This window comes from Lactuca sativa, chromosome 1, assembly GCF_002870075.4.
Source record: "Lactuca sativa cultivar Salinas chromosome 1, Lsat_Salinas_v11, whole genome shotgun sequence".
In the NCBI taxonomy this organism is placed as follows: domain Eukaryota; kingdom Viridiplantae; phylum Streptophyta; class Magnoliopsida; order Asterales; family Asteraceae; genus Lactuca; species Lactuca sativa.
In genome coordinates, this window is record NC_056623.2 from 123,062,380 (window position 1) to 123,078,641 (window position 16,262).

The window sequence follows — 16,262 nt, forward strand, 5'->3', positions numbered from 1 at the left end:
ATTAAACCCGAAAGTTACAGATGTAGTATAAAGTTCTTTATATATATATATATATATATATATATATATATATATATATATATATATATATATATATATATATATATATATATATATATATAACTTTTATTGATTGAAATAAAAAACAGTAATGGTTAAATCGTAAAGAATCAAAACATTATCTTTGTTAAATCCTCTCTAATAATAAATGAATGTTTTTTTTTGCCACATGTCACACTTCCATTCAATTTGTCAAATGTCATTTTTTGGTTATTTTGAATTAATTTTTTTTCCACATATTATTTTATGACTTTTCTTATTTTATTAAATTTCACATAATCTTTTAATGTAGTAATTAGAATAAATGTAGTAATAAATGAATATCAATTTTATTAATGAACTTACCTTCTAATTTTAAAATTACCAAATTAAAACTCATTAATTTATTTTGTTAATTTATTCAAATTATTTTTTTTACATTTAAAATATAAAAAAAAAAAAACATTTCCATTTTAATAATTCATTACTTTTCTTATTTTCTTATAAATTTTAAGTTCTCATGTAATACATGGTCTCACAACTAGTTAATTAATAATCGTAATCAATGAGAGCAACCGCATGTTAATTTTACTTCAATATTGTATGGAATAAAAAATATTTAAAAGAAAACCGTATGTAAACGAATGTAACTAGTAAATAGGATAAAACATAGAAAAGAAGTTAGAAATAAATAATAACATATATCATCTATATTCTATATTATTATATTTTATTCAATAGAATTTTAAGGAATTTGCTTTATGGAATTACAAAATGAATGATTAAAAAATATAGGTGACTTGAAGATTTCAATCCGAATATTAAAACAAAATGGTTCTTAAAGCAAAAGAACTTTTAAACAAAGATAATATTATTAAGATTACGTCGGTCTTTTCATTTTAGTAATACGTAAAGTTGGATAAAAGTAATATAAAGGATATAAGTATGAAAATATATGTAGTTTATAAAAAAAAAATTAATGTGTATAACCACAAAAGATATTTTATTTGGCGAATTTTGAATGAAACCAAAGGTTTTTGTTAATAAACGTATAAATACAGTGACAAAACTACATATATCAAAGAGTTATTATGATATTTTATCATACTAAAAATAAAATCGTAAAGAAATTTAATAATTTGATGAATTTCTTAAGATACATCATACATCACTAATGTCACAATCATATATCCTCTCCACTTACCATTTTATAATAATATTAACGAGTGTTTTTTTTTCTAAAATTAGTTATCTGTAGCAATAAAAATATATAATAAAAATGTCAAAACTTTGTACTTATATGATCTCGGTATAGATTAACAAAGTTATATGCTTTGATTCGAATATACAATATATATCGTTTATGAACTTATAATGCATGTATAAATTAAATTGGTAACATACAGGGGCGGAACACGACTATAAAAAATAGGGTGGCCATAACCAAAATCTATATAAATTAAAGCTTAATAATTGATTTTTTTTCCATTTTACTATACACTACATACCACCATTTTAACTAATACTGGTATTTAATAGATAATAAAATAAAAATAATAATTTATAAGTACACTTTGAAGGATTATTGTAGCATTCTAAATAAGAACTCATAAATTAGAAACAGTAAATAAAAGTTGTAGTCTTTTTTAATGTTTTAACAAGTACCCTAGTATAGTTATCCTAATAATATGTCTTTCTAATCTATAAATAAGAGACAGTGAAGGGAAAACCAGAAATAAGAGATAAAGATCACAAAGGTTTGAAGGAGAGAAGATGCCGGAAGGAAGCACCGCCAACGAAGGTTTATGTCGGAGTATCAGTCAAAGAACCATAGAGAGGACTGATCAGAAAATAGTTAAGAGACAGTGACCAAGGAGGAGTAATCGGTGAACAGAGGAGAAGGCTAAGAAAGCAGTCGGCCAACGATAATATATTTCTGGTGAGAAATCTGGCTGAGGTAAGCACTATGGTGCATGCGATATCTCCGATGGGCAGTTCTTTTTTCCGGCAGCAACGATGCTTCCTTTTTTTAGGGTTTTGTATTTTTTTCAAAGATTGGGTCAAGAGCTTGTACTTTAAAATAGTTTTTTGATTTTTTATAGCTCTTTAAGTTTTCTTCGGTTGGCATCCGAGATTTACGAGGATTGGTTTTGATTATTTTTCATTGATTTGGATTATAGTTTATTTAGTTTACTAATTTAGTGTAACATGATTATTTTTCATTGATCCTTCTGATTATAACTTTATTAGTTTACTAATTTAGTAGTTACACGATGAATCAAATAATTAATAAAAATAAGATTTTGTGATGAATCAAATAATTTATAAAAATAAGATTTTGTGTTTTTTTTGGAGTTAATCGGTCTATATTTTTTTTCATGACCTTGCATCATAAACGTGAGGGCCAAAAGATAGTTTAAAGAAATAAGATCAAATCCATATGTATACAGTACAAATAGCAAGTAAAAAAATCAGGGGGGTCATGGCCCCCCTGGCCATAGAGACGTTCCGCCCCTAGTAACATACGAATTTTATTACATAATATTATAACAAAATCACATTAGTTTGTGCTGGTAAATATGTAACCTTTTTGCATAACTAGTGAAAAAGAAAACAGATAACTTCATCGTATCTAAACAATTATAATCTTTAACATTAAGGCTATACATAGTGTATCTCTAACTTACGCATATGTTGAGCTAGCTACATCAGCTAAATACATTTTCATATGATCATCACCAGGTTAGGAACTGAATCTCATTTACATACTCACTTGTGGGAAGAGAGAGATAAAGAGAGGAAGGAATGAGAGAGATTGTGAACAAGCGTAACCACATCTACCGAGGTTGGGGTGGTGTTGGGTTGATATCAAAATTAATAATATATAATAACAAAGTAATATTTTCTTTATTATTGTTTATTATAACTTGATATAATAATTAATAACATATTATTTGTAATTAGTTAAATAAATATGTTTTATAAGATAATTTATGCTCTAAATAAATTCAAATTTTAAATTAAATATTACATTACTAAATCATAATACTATAAATATCATAGAATATAACAACTATAGACCAAAATATAATAAATCATAGGGATAATGACTTAAAAGGGTAATATATTTTCGATTTGTACACATTTTGTCACTGAGTTTTTTTTTTCGTCCACATTTACCCATTCAACTTGTTAAACTGTACACATTCAATCCTTATGACCGGTTACTTCAGGTTAACCAAGAAAAATGACTTAATAGGGTAATATATTTCTCACTTTGTACACATTTAGTCCTTAATATTTTTGTACACATTTAGTCCTTAACAATTTTTTGTTTCAAAATAAGTCATTTTTGTTTTTGTACTCATTCAGTACTTATGAATGATTTCTTTAGGTTTTTTCTCACGACATCTAACGTGGGATAATCATTGATGAAGTGTGTGGGGCTGTTGATGTTTATGTGTAACAATTCATTTTCACAACCAAAAATTTTCTTTTTTAAATAAGACAAAACTCCCTAATTATAAATCCATTATTAAGAAAAAAAAACGTTTATTCCAAAATATATTTATCAAAAATCAGAGTAATATAATAAACGTGGAATCCTCAATACTGTTGATGAGTGTGTACAATCAAGCATTCATCTTCCCCCGATCAACGATAGAACATGAAAACATAAACAACTAGGTAAGCACAAAATTTAATGAGTTTCCTCCAAAATACTCAATACAACAAACATATTATCATGCATAACGAGCCCACACTCATCAGACTGGAATACCTATCCCCAATCAGTCATCAGACTGGAATGCCAACATGCAACAAGTGCAATCAGTCATTGGACTGGAATACCTAGGGTTTGTCGGCATGCTGCCTTAACCCAACCGCTCTTCTCAAGCCTCCGTGTCTATGGCTTACAGCTGACCCACACCAGGTATTTTGGCCTACAACATATCCTTTGACCACCTTAACCTATCCCACCACCATATGGCTATCACACGTAAGATGTCATGGGAAAAGCCTAAAGAAAGCATTCATAAGTACTGAATTATTACAAAAACAAAAATGACTTATTTTGCAACAAAAAAAATATTAAGGACTAAATGTGTACAAAAATATTAAGGACTAAATGTGTACAAAGTGAGAAATATATTACCCTATTAAGTCATATTGATCGGCTAACCTGGAGTAGTCGGTCATAAGGACTAAATGCGTACAATTTAACAAGTTGAAAGGGGTAAATGTGGACGAAAAAAAATGAATGATTAAATTTGTACAAATCAAAAAATACATTACCCTTTTAAGTCATTATCCCTAAATCATAATACAAGTGGTATATTTTCATAGTCATTATAGATTATGTCAATTGCGCAAACCAAACAAATTTGTTAGATTCTTGTGCATAGTTTATTTCTTGTTTTGAGTAGAGACTGTCCGGAGTACAAACGACATCGTGGCTGATAGTGAGATGGCTGGAGACCACATCCGGCCGCTGGAAATTATATTTGACAAAATATTATGAAAAGGCATGAATTTATAAACTTTAAAGCCAAGATTTGTCTAATATAATGATTATTTCTTTAAAATATAATATAATATGTAATAAAAGTTAGACTTTTTCAAAATGATGGTATCTGAGTTTTTGAGTTTTAATCGACTGAATTTATAAACTTTAAAGCCAACATTATTGATTTTATACGAGTCAATGTTAAAATACACGTAACCCGACAAAAAAGAAAACAAGCACATATACCTATTTTTTTATGGTCATTCTTAAATCGTAAATATCACGCACCTCCGACCCATTTCTCGTTTTTTAATTAAAAACTTTTGTTTTTCTATATTAATTTTGAAGAGATTTTATAGTTTCATTTTTTTGCAAATGCATGAAGCATGCACGAATAATAACCTTCGACCCTAGGTTAGTATGCATCGGCCTACTTTTCTCCCACACACAATCCCATGACCAATTTTATTTTTCTTGATAAAGTAAACGTAGATGAACCTTTTAGCTTTTTGAAATATATATTGATATTAATCAATGTACGTATGAATCGTTGATATGAATATTTGTAGTCGATTCGACCAAAGGCAGAAGCCAGAAGGCAGGGCCGGCCTTATTGTTTGATTAGTAAAGGCAGGGTTTAGGGCCTCAATTGTTAGAGGCCCCATTTTCTTTTGATCCAAACTTAGTAGTTTCCAAAAAATCACGCGAATTGCTGATCCATTCTTCAAGCGACGACTACATACATCGATTAAACTTCTGATTGTTTCTGAATTCTCGTTCTCGATTCTAAGCGGCTAAGCCTTCTCCAATCGTTTCTTCTACTAATCTACTCTTCTATTGAGTCGATGTCTCGCTGAATCACTGAATCGCGTCGCTGAATTGCTGCACGCTGCTGTTCTTCATGATCTTCTTCCTTCTTCAATCTTCATTCTTGGTTAAGGTTTCTCCATTGCTAAAAAATTAATGAATTTTGATGATCTGATGCTATTCTGCTGTCACTGAAACGGTAATATGATTGTATTTTCACTTTTCACTTTTGATTTTTCTATTATATCTAATTATCTAATTAGGGTTAATAGTCAATTGAATGAATTGATTAGGGTTAATCTTTTCACAATGGACGTGACACAATCACGGATGTCCTTTGTTAAAGGACTGAAGAACTGATAGTTAACTAGTTATTAATCCAGTTATTGCAGCCGCAAGCCAGGAATGTTGAGACTGATAGTTCATTAGTTATAAAAATAGTTGCTATCAGCTATTTTAGCCTTATACCCTTTTATGTCATATACCATTAAAACTGAAGTTCAAGATGTTATCACAGGTCAACAAAATTATCATAATTGGTCTATCCAGTCATACTTGTAAACGAACACATATATGAGGGCAAAAAAGACATTATATCAATCACCACAATCTTTTTCCAAATCTTTTGTATTTGTAAATATTCTAGTCTATCGAGTATTAACATACTAGTGATTCTCATAGTTTGGCATTGGCAGCTTTTAGGTTGCTCTAGATTGTATCTGTTTCAAAAAAAAATGGTCAATATGCATTAAGTACTGTCTAAATAAATGACAGTGACACTAGAGACTACATATGAATGATATTTTTCATAATAAATTAACCTTTTTTGCAATCTAATGAATGATTTTTTTTCATAATAAACTAACATCTGAAAGTATTGGTCTACTGGACAATGTTTTGTTCCTGATTAATGACAGAATAATGTGAAATTGCATGTGAGATTTCAATTAGATTGTATATAATTGATTTATTAGAAATATAGCATCTAAAACAGAAAAGTTTTTAATTTAAATTTTTGGTCTCTTAACTTGATTATCTAAAAAGTTTAAGTTGTTTGGCTTCATAATTTCGTTTTGTTTTACATGTCAAAGGGCCCCAAATTTTTGGTTCGCTTAGAGCCTCCGAACTTGTTAAGCCGGCCCTGCCAGAAGGCAATTCAAGTTGTCGTTAGTTTTCATTCGAGAAGAAGGAGACATATAGGATGCATTTACAAATAATAATAAATAAATAAAAAGAGAGAGATTCAGATTCCTCGCTAATTATTTAGATTTTATACAGAATTACCTCTAACTATGTATATTTACTAAAGTATACCATGAAGATTAGGAAAAACTAATTATTTAGATTTCACGGATGGCTTGACTTCTTGTTTGATGCATTTGATTCATAACTCTGTGTCTGCTTCCTTTTATTGGCTTGTCTTTTGAACTCCAATTCCCTTGTTCTTGCCACCGTATTTATCCTGTTTTTTTATTTAGATTTTTCATGTTAATATAAATAGGAGATCTCAGACCCTATTAGACTATCCATTAGCAATCCAACCCAACCCAGTTTTTTTATAAAAGAAATTAAGTTTTCTCTCTCTTTCATCTATACAACTCAATTCAATCTAATTTTTTACACTCATTAGCAACATAATCCAAACTCATTTTTCCTTAAAAAATATAATTTATTTTTATTTTTATTTTACTAAAAACTACTAGAAATATTAAAAATAAATATTCTATCTTGACACAAGTAAATTATTTATTTTAAGCATAAAATTATTTAAAAAAACTAGATAAAAAATTATTTTATATTTATGAAACATACTTAATAAAATAGATAAAATAAATTGCAGATACAGAAGATGCAAACTACTTAATTATTCTTCAGTACTGAATTTTTTCCATATATGCCCAATCAAATCGTCTTTTAGAACTTTATGAGTTTCTCTATTGCAAACTTGTGTCATATTGGTCATATAACTTGATAGATCTGTAATTCGTTGGGTAAAGTATTCAAATGATTGTTGTCTTCTGTAGTTATAAATTCTAATTGATCATAATAATGAAGGTATATTTGTCGTTCATCCTTAACGATTATATTATGAATGACGATACACGCAATCATAATTTTACCCATCATATCCTTGTCCCACACAAGACAAGGGCGATGAAGAAATGCAAAATGAGCTTGCAAAACTCCAAATGTTCGTTCAACATCTTTTTTAGCAGCCTCTTGATGTTCAACGAACAACTTGTCTTTTCGAAGTTGTGGAGAACTTATTGACTTGACAAAGACAGCCCATGAAGGATATATGTCATCAGTAAGATATAAAGCCTTATTATTTTGTCGATCACTCACAGTGTAACTCACCTTTGGTGCTCGACCAGCCAAGACATCATCAAAAAGAGGAAATCTTTAGAGGACATTAATATCATTGCACGACCCTGGTATTCCAAAGAATGCATGACATATCCATAAGTCATACGATTCAATAACTTCCAAAATTATTGTTGTCATACCGCTTCTACTTGCATATTGTCCAGCCCAAGCAGTGGGGCAATTTTTCCATTCCCGGTGCATACAGTCAATACTGTCTACCATACCTGGAAATCCATGTTTTTCTCCAACATGGAACAATCGTGCCAAATCATCTTGATTAGGACTTCTAAGTTACTCCTCACGAAAGCATGAAATAACACATTCCACAAACTTTACAAGAACATCCCTTGTTATAGTCTCACTCATTCTCAAATATTCATCATGTGTATAACAAGTAATAAAATCAACTTCATAAATTAATGAGGAGAGAATCCATTATATATAATGGATTTACAATAAATACCCCTACAAATAAGGAGATAGAGGTGTAACACCGTAAATTTTCAAAAAACAAATTTTTCATTTTAAAATAAAATAATTCTCATAACACATTTCACAAAAATCTCATTGATTTAATTTACAAAACGCAACTCTATAATTGTTTGATTAATAATCCAGGATCCTCGAACATAATTCTTTCTCTAGTGTGTATAATCAAGTTGGTGTCTTCCCGCGATTCTGAGAAAACCTGAAACACATATCACATAACACGGTAAGCACGAAGTTTAGTGAGTTCCTCAAAATACCGCACATGTCTCGATAGCCTCTCATGGCTATACTCAGATAAGACCCTCCGGTCCCAAAACTCGGGTGGACCCTCCGGCCCTAACTCAGTAAGCTCATAATAATAATACTCAACATAAATCACAAAGACATAATGCAGAATATCACAATACACAGGTAAGCACATAAGACATCTCAGTCACACAAAGATACCACTCATGGTAAGTATAGTGAGAAGACTCACCTCGGATGATGAACAACCCCTATAAATGTTGTTGTTGCGCACCAGCATCTATCTCTGAGTCAGACCCACAATTAACCCAATTAGGAACTAAGTACAAACTCTCACTCATTAGGTCTAAAGGTAGTCCACTAACCAGTCCATCAATAACCTAAAACCCATTGGTCTCACCAAGGCCCAGTAATAAATGGGCTCTTCTGAGGCCCAACTCTCAAATCTAAATGGCAAGCCCAACTCAAGGGCCTAAAGCACATATATATATATATATATATATATATATATATATATATATATATATATATATTCCTCTAGTCCAAAACTCTATTGCAACAAGCCCAACGTCCAGGCCCAACACTCAAGGCCCAAAATGAGACTTAGCTCAAAAAGTCCACAATGAGGTTACGCGGAGCGTACCTCCCTTGGTAACTCAGCGTACTCACGAATCCAGATTGGTCATCGGGGACACTTGGTCAATACGCGGGGCGTACTGGAATTACGCTCAGCGTACTTTCCAGATTTACTCCTTCTACTCATTTAGTCTTAATCCGTTAATACCTTGGCTCATATCACAGATCTGGACTCCCTAATAGCTCTTACTCCATAAAGTCAATGGCTTTAAGCCTTGGCATGGCTGATAAGGTCACAAACACACAAAACTCTCACTCTTCTATCACAAAATGCTCATATCTCATGCATGGCTTGTTTCCAACGTCCAAGTCTTGATTTTTACGACATTACACCATTAAATACACTCAAAGGGGTTGATCAAAGTCTATGGAGCTCAATATCTCATAAAGTCTCCAACTTTTGGGACAAAACCCTAAAATACTCTACTAAGATGCAGGCAAAGAGTTTACTAAACTCTCAAAACACTTTTATACTTCCATAAAGGGGACAAGATCTCATGCATGGACTTAATAGGACCACAAAGGTTGAAACCTTACTGCTTCTGGGACTTATATGACTCAAAGGGAGGCAACCCTGGTCTATAAACGAGCTTAAGTCATAAAGTTCCAATCTTGGGACCAAAAGGTCCATAAACTTGTACTAAGGAGATCTAAGAGGTTAATCATCAAGCTCAAGACTTTTTACCTTGCAAAGGTCCGAAATGAAGCACTTATCCCAGATCTACAAGCTCTAGCTTCAAAGGTTCCTCCTTGCCAACCTTCTTCTCTTTGCTTCCAAGCTTTAATCCACCAAAATAGGTTCTCCAAGGTCAAGATCTCATAAAATGAAGGTAGCGTTCTAGGGTTTCTTCTGAGGTTGGGGAGGCTCATATGGGGGCTAGGGTTGGAACCATAATGTCCTTTATATAGTGCTCAATCCGAAATTAGGGTTTCATAACTTTTAGCGTACGCCTTGGACATCCGCGACCAAGCTGCCTCATTACGCTGGGCGTACCCACGCGTGTTCCAAACATGCATGCAGAGCCTTCCATGCAAACTTTTCTCTATAAGGGCCATTCTCGTCAAATCTTCAAAGTGTCATAACTCCTTCGTTCTAGATCCGTTTCTGATGAACTTTATATCCACAGAAAGGTGGCGAGAAGTCCTACGCTTCTAACAACATAACCTGACCCGAAAATTTCTCAAATAATAACTCCAAATTTAATAAAGGACTAAAACGCCCCTGGCCTTGGCCTCTGAAATTCCATAAACGAATATTTTAGAACAGGGCGTTACAGATCATAAGAGCATAACAACATACTGTCTATCCTGATACTGATCCAACAGATCATACCACATGCATCATACTATAACTAAGATAATAGCTAAAAGGGCCGACTTTGGTGCCTTAGACCCTATTGATATAGTGAGGATAACTCACCTTGCTAGTAGCTCGGAATGATACGGCTCACACCTCCAGATATAACTCCAACCATCTCGCCTGTACCCATAAGTGGCCCACTCAATAATTACTCAAATTACCAAAATTCCCTTGGGAGATACAAGACATCCCACAGTCAAATCAAGTCACTGGTCAATGGTTAACAGTCTATGTTGACTTATTTGCTGAATATAACTTTCTCCGCCTCGAGTCCCTACTGATTCCAGAATTTCTCGACTCGACTCGCCGAGTCTATTAGCAGACTCGTCGAGTCGATATGCGATCCAGTGAATGGAACTCAAACTGACTCGTCGAGTCATCTCCCAGACCTCATCGAGTCCATGCGGGACCAATTTGGACAAAACCCTACCCGACTCGCCGAGTCCATACGCATATTCTCATGATCAAGCGATTTTGAGCTATCCCTTTGTTACAATCAGCAGATCTAGGTCCCTATAGTGTATTAGCAACGTAAAGTTGCTACCTTTACGTATTTGCATGCCTCAAATTCCACATCTAAGCTTGGAATGGGATTTTACTCATAAACAAGGGTTCCTTCATGACCCTATTAGGAACTTTATGAACTTAGGGCTCAAAAGAGGTTCAGATATGAAGTTTCAACTTCAAATCTAGCTCCCATACTATAATCCCTTCATGAATAGCTAAAGAAAGCCCTAATCTTCACATATGAAAGATTCTAGAAGAAAAGAGGTCAAGGTAACAACTTGTTACCTCCAAAACATGCCCAAGCTGAAGTAGACTCTGGATCCACACGAAATCCTTGATGCTAGCCTCTTTATCTGCAAGTTTCCTTCACAAAAATCATTTCCCAAAGCTCTAAAACACTATCCAAGCTCACACTCACGGAAATTAGGGTTTCTGGCTCTCAAGGGGTGATAGAGGACAGTAGGAGGCGCTAATGGTCCAATATATAGGGTGCATAAACCCTGAAATTTAGGGTTTCCTCTGCCAGCTCCTACTCGTCGAGTCCCCCTTGCCGACTCGTCAGGTTCCTCATTAAATGGTGTGTCATGTCCCGCTTCTACTGGACGATTCATAGCGTCAACTCGTTGAGTAGACCTTAAAACTTGAAATTTAGAAGAAACAATAAGGATACCTGTCAATTGGGATGTTACATATACTCTGCATCATCCTTTAGTATTTTGAAAACCATTTGAAAATCATTTTTAAAACCTTTCTCCTTAGTTTGAGACTGGATTCACACGAGTGTTCCTCCAATTCACTCAAACTAAGGCTTTGATACCAACTTGTAACATCCATAAAATTCATAAAATTTAAAACTTTTTCAATCATTCAAAAACCATTATTTATTACAACATGTTTTCAAAATAACTTCATGTCAGAGTATCCTAGAAATCAAAATCATAAAATACAAAGAGGTGCACGATCAAGCATTCGCCTTCCCACGATCATCTGAAGTACCTGAAACAAAATCCAAAATTGTAACCCCGAAGCTTAGTGAGTTCCCCCAAAATACCAACGCCATACAAACCATAACCATATCATAACAAACAACATGCATATAGAGTCTACAGTATGACTTGACCGCCCTCACCGGGGCTTCAGTCTATTTGGCCCACGCTCAGAACCTTCAGCATGTCTGGTCCGCCCTACCAGGCCTTCTGCCTGTTTGGACTGTTATTCGGGCCTTCGGCCTGACTAATGTGCCCCATTGGGCCTGCAGTCTATCCGAACCGCCCTAGGTATGTTGTCATTCAGTACAACTCACCGAGTTACCAGACAACTCGTCGAGCCCATGGAGTGTTCAGAAGATCGGGGAAACCCTAACCAACTCGTCGAGTTATCTCACTAACTCGCCGAGTTCATGCAGAATCCAGAAAGCGGGAAACCCTCATCCAACTCGTCGAGTTGACTATGCAACTCGCCGAGTTCCTTCCGTCATTTTCTCATTCATACGCTTTTAAGCGAAACCAAGGCTCAAAACTGTAGATCTAGCCTCCTAGGGTGTAGTTACCACGTAAAGTTGCTAACTTTACATGCATGCAAGGCTTCAAGAAGCTAAAACACTCAAAACTAGCCTTAGGAAGAGGTTTAGGGCATGGAGAAGGGCCAAAGCTTCATAAAGCTTGAGACTTTATGTCAATAAGGGCCTAAAGGAGTCCAAATCTGAATTTACAACTTCAAATCATGCTCAAAACCAAAAATGCTTCAAGGATAAGCTAGAAATGGCCCTAAACTCTTGAATGAAGAGATCTATCAAGACAATGATTAAGGTAATGACTTTTTACCTTCAAATGAATGCTAAAACGATGTAGATGTTGGATCTGCAAGCCCCTTCTCATTCCAAGCTTTTAAATCTTCAAATCTCTTCAAGAAATGAACCAAACACACACTTTTATCATCACACACACTCAAAATAGGGTTAGCTCGATTAGGGTTTGCTTATGGATGTGAAAAGGTGGTAAGGAGGCGGGAAGGAGGACTTAAGGTCCTTTAAATAGGGTGCAAACCCTAAAAATTAGGGTTTCCATGCACAACCTCTACTCGTCGAGTTGGGGTCCACCAACTCGTCGAGTAGGTTCCATAAACCACACGGCCTGATTAGTCTCTACATGACGAGTTAGGGTAGTCAACTCGTCGAGTAGGTCTATAATTATGAATATAAAGCTTTAAAATTGATCCCTGGGAGTCGGGGTGTTACAGCAGGACCGCCTCAACCCAACCACACATAAACCATATCAACATATACATAACAGATAAGCATACATATAACATATCGATATTAACTTCACCAGGTTTGTTGACTGGCCGTACAAAGCAGGACAGTCTCAACCCAATCACACTGCACAACTAACATGTATCCAACCAACACACAATCAGGCAAATCTTACAGATCACTAAGCATAGCATCATCCTACATACCAGGATACCGATTTAACAAATCACTACAGTACAATAACATGTATAACAAGATATCAATCCGAAGGGTCGGCCTTAGTGCCTTCGACCTGTAAGTACAGTGAGGACAACTCACCTCGCAACCTGAACATAAATGATGAGGCTTTTTGTTCAAAATAGAGCGTTTTGTCGAACGTTAGAAATTAGAAGCTTTCAAACGCTCCGTGTTGGTAATTTTAGTATTATCAACATATTTTAGTGCAAGTCACTATCCGAGAGTGGAGGTAATACAAAACAAGGTTTTTTAATTCAAAACGGAGCGTTTTGTCAAACGCTAGAAGCTAGATTCTCCTAAACGCTTCCAAAATCTCTTTGTTGGTAATTTTAGTATTATCAATATATTTTAATGTAATTGTTATTATTGTCGAGACATGCCGAGTTCAGTTCACTATCCAAGACTGGAGGTGCGGGGTGCACACTCAAAATGTTAAAGTTGACTCGAAGATACGCAGGTTCGTGGGTAGCGCCCCTAGGTACAGGGTTCCAAGGGGAAGCGCCCTTAGCAGGGTCCAAGGGGCATAACCCTTGGCGGTGGTTCCCGCCAAATATCTACCGATGACATCATGGTGATGTAAGCTTCAGTTATCTCCTAAAACTACCCCTTTTTGGCGCGAATTTGGTGTAACCAACACTTAACCACTTTTCCCTCCTTGTATAAATGCAAGGTAATTATTCCAAGAAAAAGATTGATCATTCACATATACGAAATTGATCATTATCAATTTGTTAGTCTCTCAAGAACACATAACATCATAATGTATTATGTGTTTAAGATTTAGATTATGCTTGTAATCCAAATTAGATTTTTTGGATTATCCTGCTTTTGAATTCATCTACCTCATGATATAAGAGACAAATTATTCAAGTATCAGATTTTAGAAAGTGAAGTAATCACAATCCAAACAATATCCAAGTATTATTGTTTATTCTGAAATCATTATATGTAACACTCAGTACCAAACAGGTCCTTAGTGGAAGAAATCTCATTAATAATTTATAATAAAATAATATGCACAAAATTAAAGAAAATGGTATATAACTTAAATAAAGTGAATAAAATACTTATATATTAACTTGTACATTCCAAGAAAGTACTTATATATTTCATTTGTGCAAGCAGAACGAAAAGTAAAAGAGACTTTTCACAAGGCCACAACCCGTAATATGTATATATAAAATGAATTTAAACAATAAAAAGTAAAACAAAAATCAGGGAACAGATTACAGACCTGCGTCTCATCGAGGGAAAAGGTTGAATAAGATCGAATTACCAGAAAAATAAAGGAAAAATGGGTGAAGAAGGCAAGCCATCGTCATCACTCCCGGACACTCAGTTCTTCGGCCTCCTCTCTAATCTCCTCCAACAGGTTAAAGCATCCCAGATTTCTGTACCAATTTTGTTTTTCCTTTTCCTCGAACGATTCTGAAGTTCCCCATATTTCGTAGCTTAAAATTAATGATCTTTTGTTAACTTATTGCATTCTAATGAATTCAATTAAATGGAAATTTTTTAGGCATTCAGTTTTCCTTAATTTTGCCACTTTTGTAGAATATACGAATTCGAAGTTGTTCAATTTTTTGGATTTGATCAATTCTATGAGGAGGGTATTTGATGTAGCTGTGAAAAGATAGAGGGATTTTGGTCGTATGAGTCTGGATTTGATCTAATAAGCTTGTTGTGGATTAGGTTGTTTTTGAGATCATGGAGTTATTAACTTATTATATAGTCTAGATTTACCGATTTGTTGTTAGGGTTTCGATCGATTCACACAATTTGAGATGCAAATCGTCTTCATAAACTCATTAAAACACAAACGCGAGCTTCGTTTAACATAGTTCACATTCCAATTTCTTTGATGGATTTACAAAACAAACAATGTGCACATATTTTTAATCGAACTAACAAGTGCCCTTTTGAAAATTGTATAGGTGGAATCATTGACTAACCAAGAAGAAGTTGAATTGCGTGCCAAAATCGAAGCCCTTGGATTAGAAGTTACCAAAGTTCCTTCAAAGTCTACAAAAATTCTTGACGAGGTAGATTCATTTTTTATATTCAAATTCATTTCTTACCGAAATTGAAATGATGGGTTTTTTTTTTTCTGAATCATCAGCTAGAACTTGCTTCAGAGTTGGATAAATTATCTGCAAAGTTAGACAATGTTGATGAGATGATATCATCAGCCATGGCTGCTGATCCACAAGTGATGTCATTGTTGAGTGATACTGCTGATGTATGGATGCCTGTTATCACTGCGACTTCTGATGAAAGGCAGATTTTTGCAGCATCTGTTGAAGATATTGATAAAGTGGAGGAAAAGGGTTTTAATTAATTGGTTTTGTTTTTTTCTTTTGGAGTTGGAATGATAATTTGTTCGGGATAATTATATTTATTGAACTGAAATATGGGAAAATAAATGGGTTTTGGTTACATTTTTAAACTCACACTTGCTTTTTGGTTTCTAAGTGAAACTGTTTGTTTTTACCTAACAGATACTTATGTGTTTCTAACTATATACGTTTTGAATGAGTAGAAATTAAGAAAATGGTTCAATGTACATTTATGTAATAACCAAAGACTATTTTTTTATTTTATAAATAGAAAAAAATGGCTTTTTTATGCGAATTATGCAACGAAATTTCATTTTATGGCCACGAAATGCAATATTTTGCTGAGGTTGGATAACTCGTGTAAATTGCAAAAATACTTATATAACCAAAAGTTGTCACATAAATTTGCAAAAGAATGAAAATTTGTATAAATACATAAATAACAGGGCGTTTGGGATTGCTTATAACTCCAAAACAATT

The 16,262-nt window shown here is 33.9% G+C and overlaps 1 protein-coding gene across 1 annotated transcript; it reads left to right on the forward strand.

Moving 5' to 3' along the window:
• The first annotated feature begins 14,613 nt into the window (after positions 1 to 14,613).
• On the forward strand, positions 14,614 to 15,892 carry LOC111878142 (uncharacterized). The gene is made up of 3 exons (XM_023874654.3): positions 14,614 to 14,818; positions 15,381 to 15,488; positions 15,566 to 15,892. Exons 1-3 carry the CDS (start codon positions 14,741 to 14,743, stop codon positions 15,782 to 15,784), a joined length of 405 nt encoding a protein of 134 aa, XP_023730422.1. The 5' UTR covers positions 14,614 to 14,740; the 3' UTR covers positions 15,785 to 15,892.
• Positions 15,893 to 16,262: the final 370 nt, after the last annotated feature.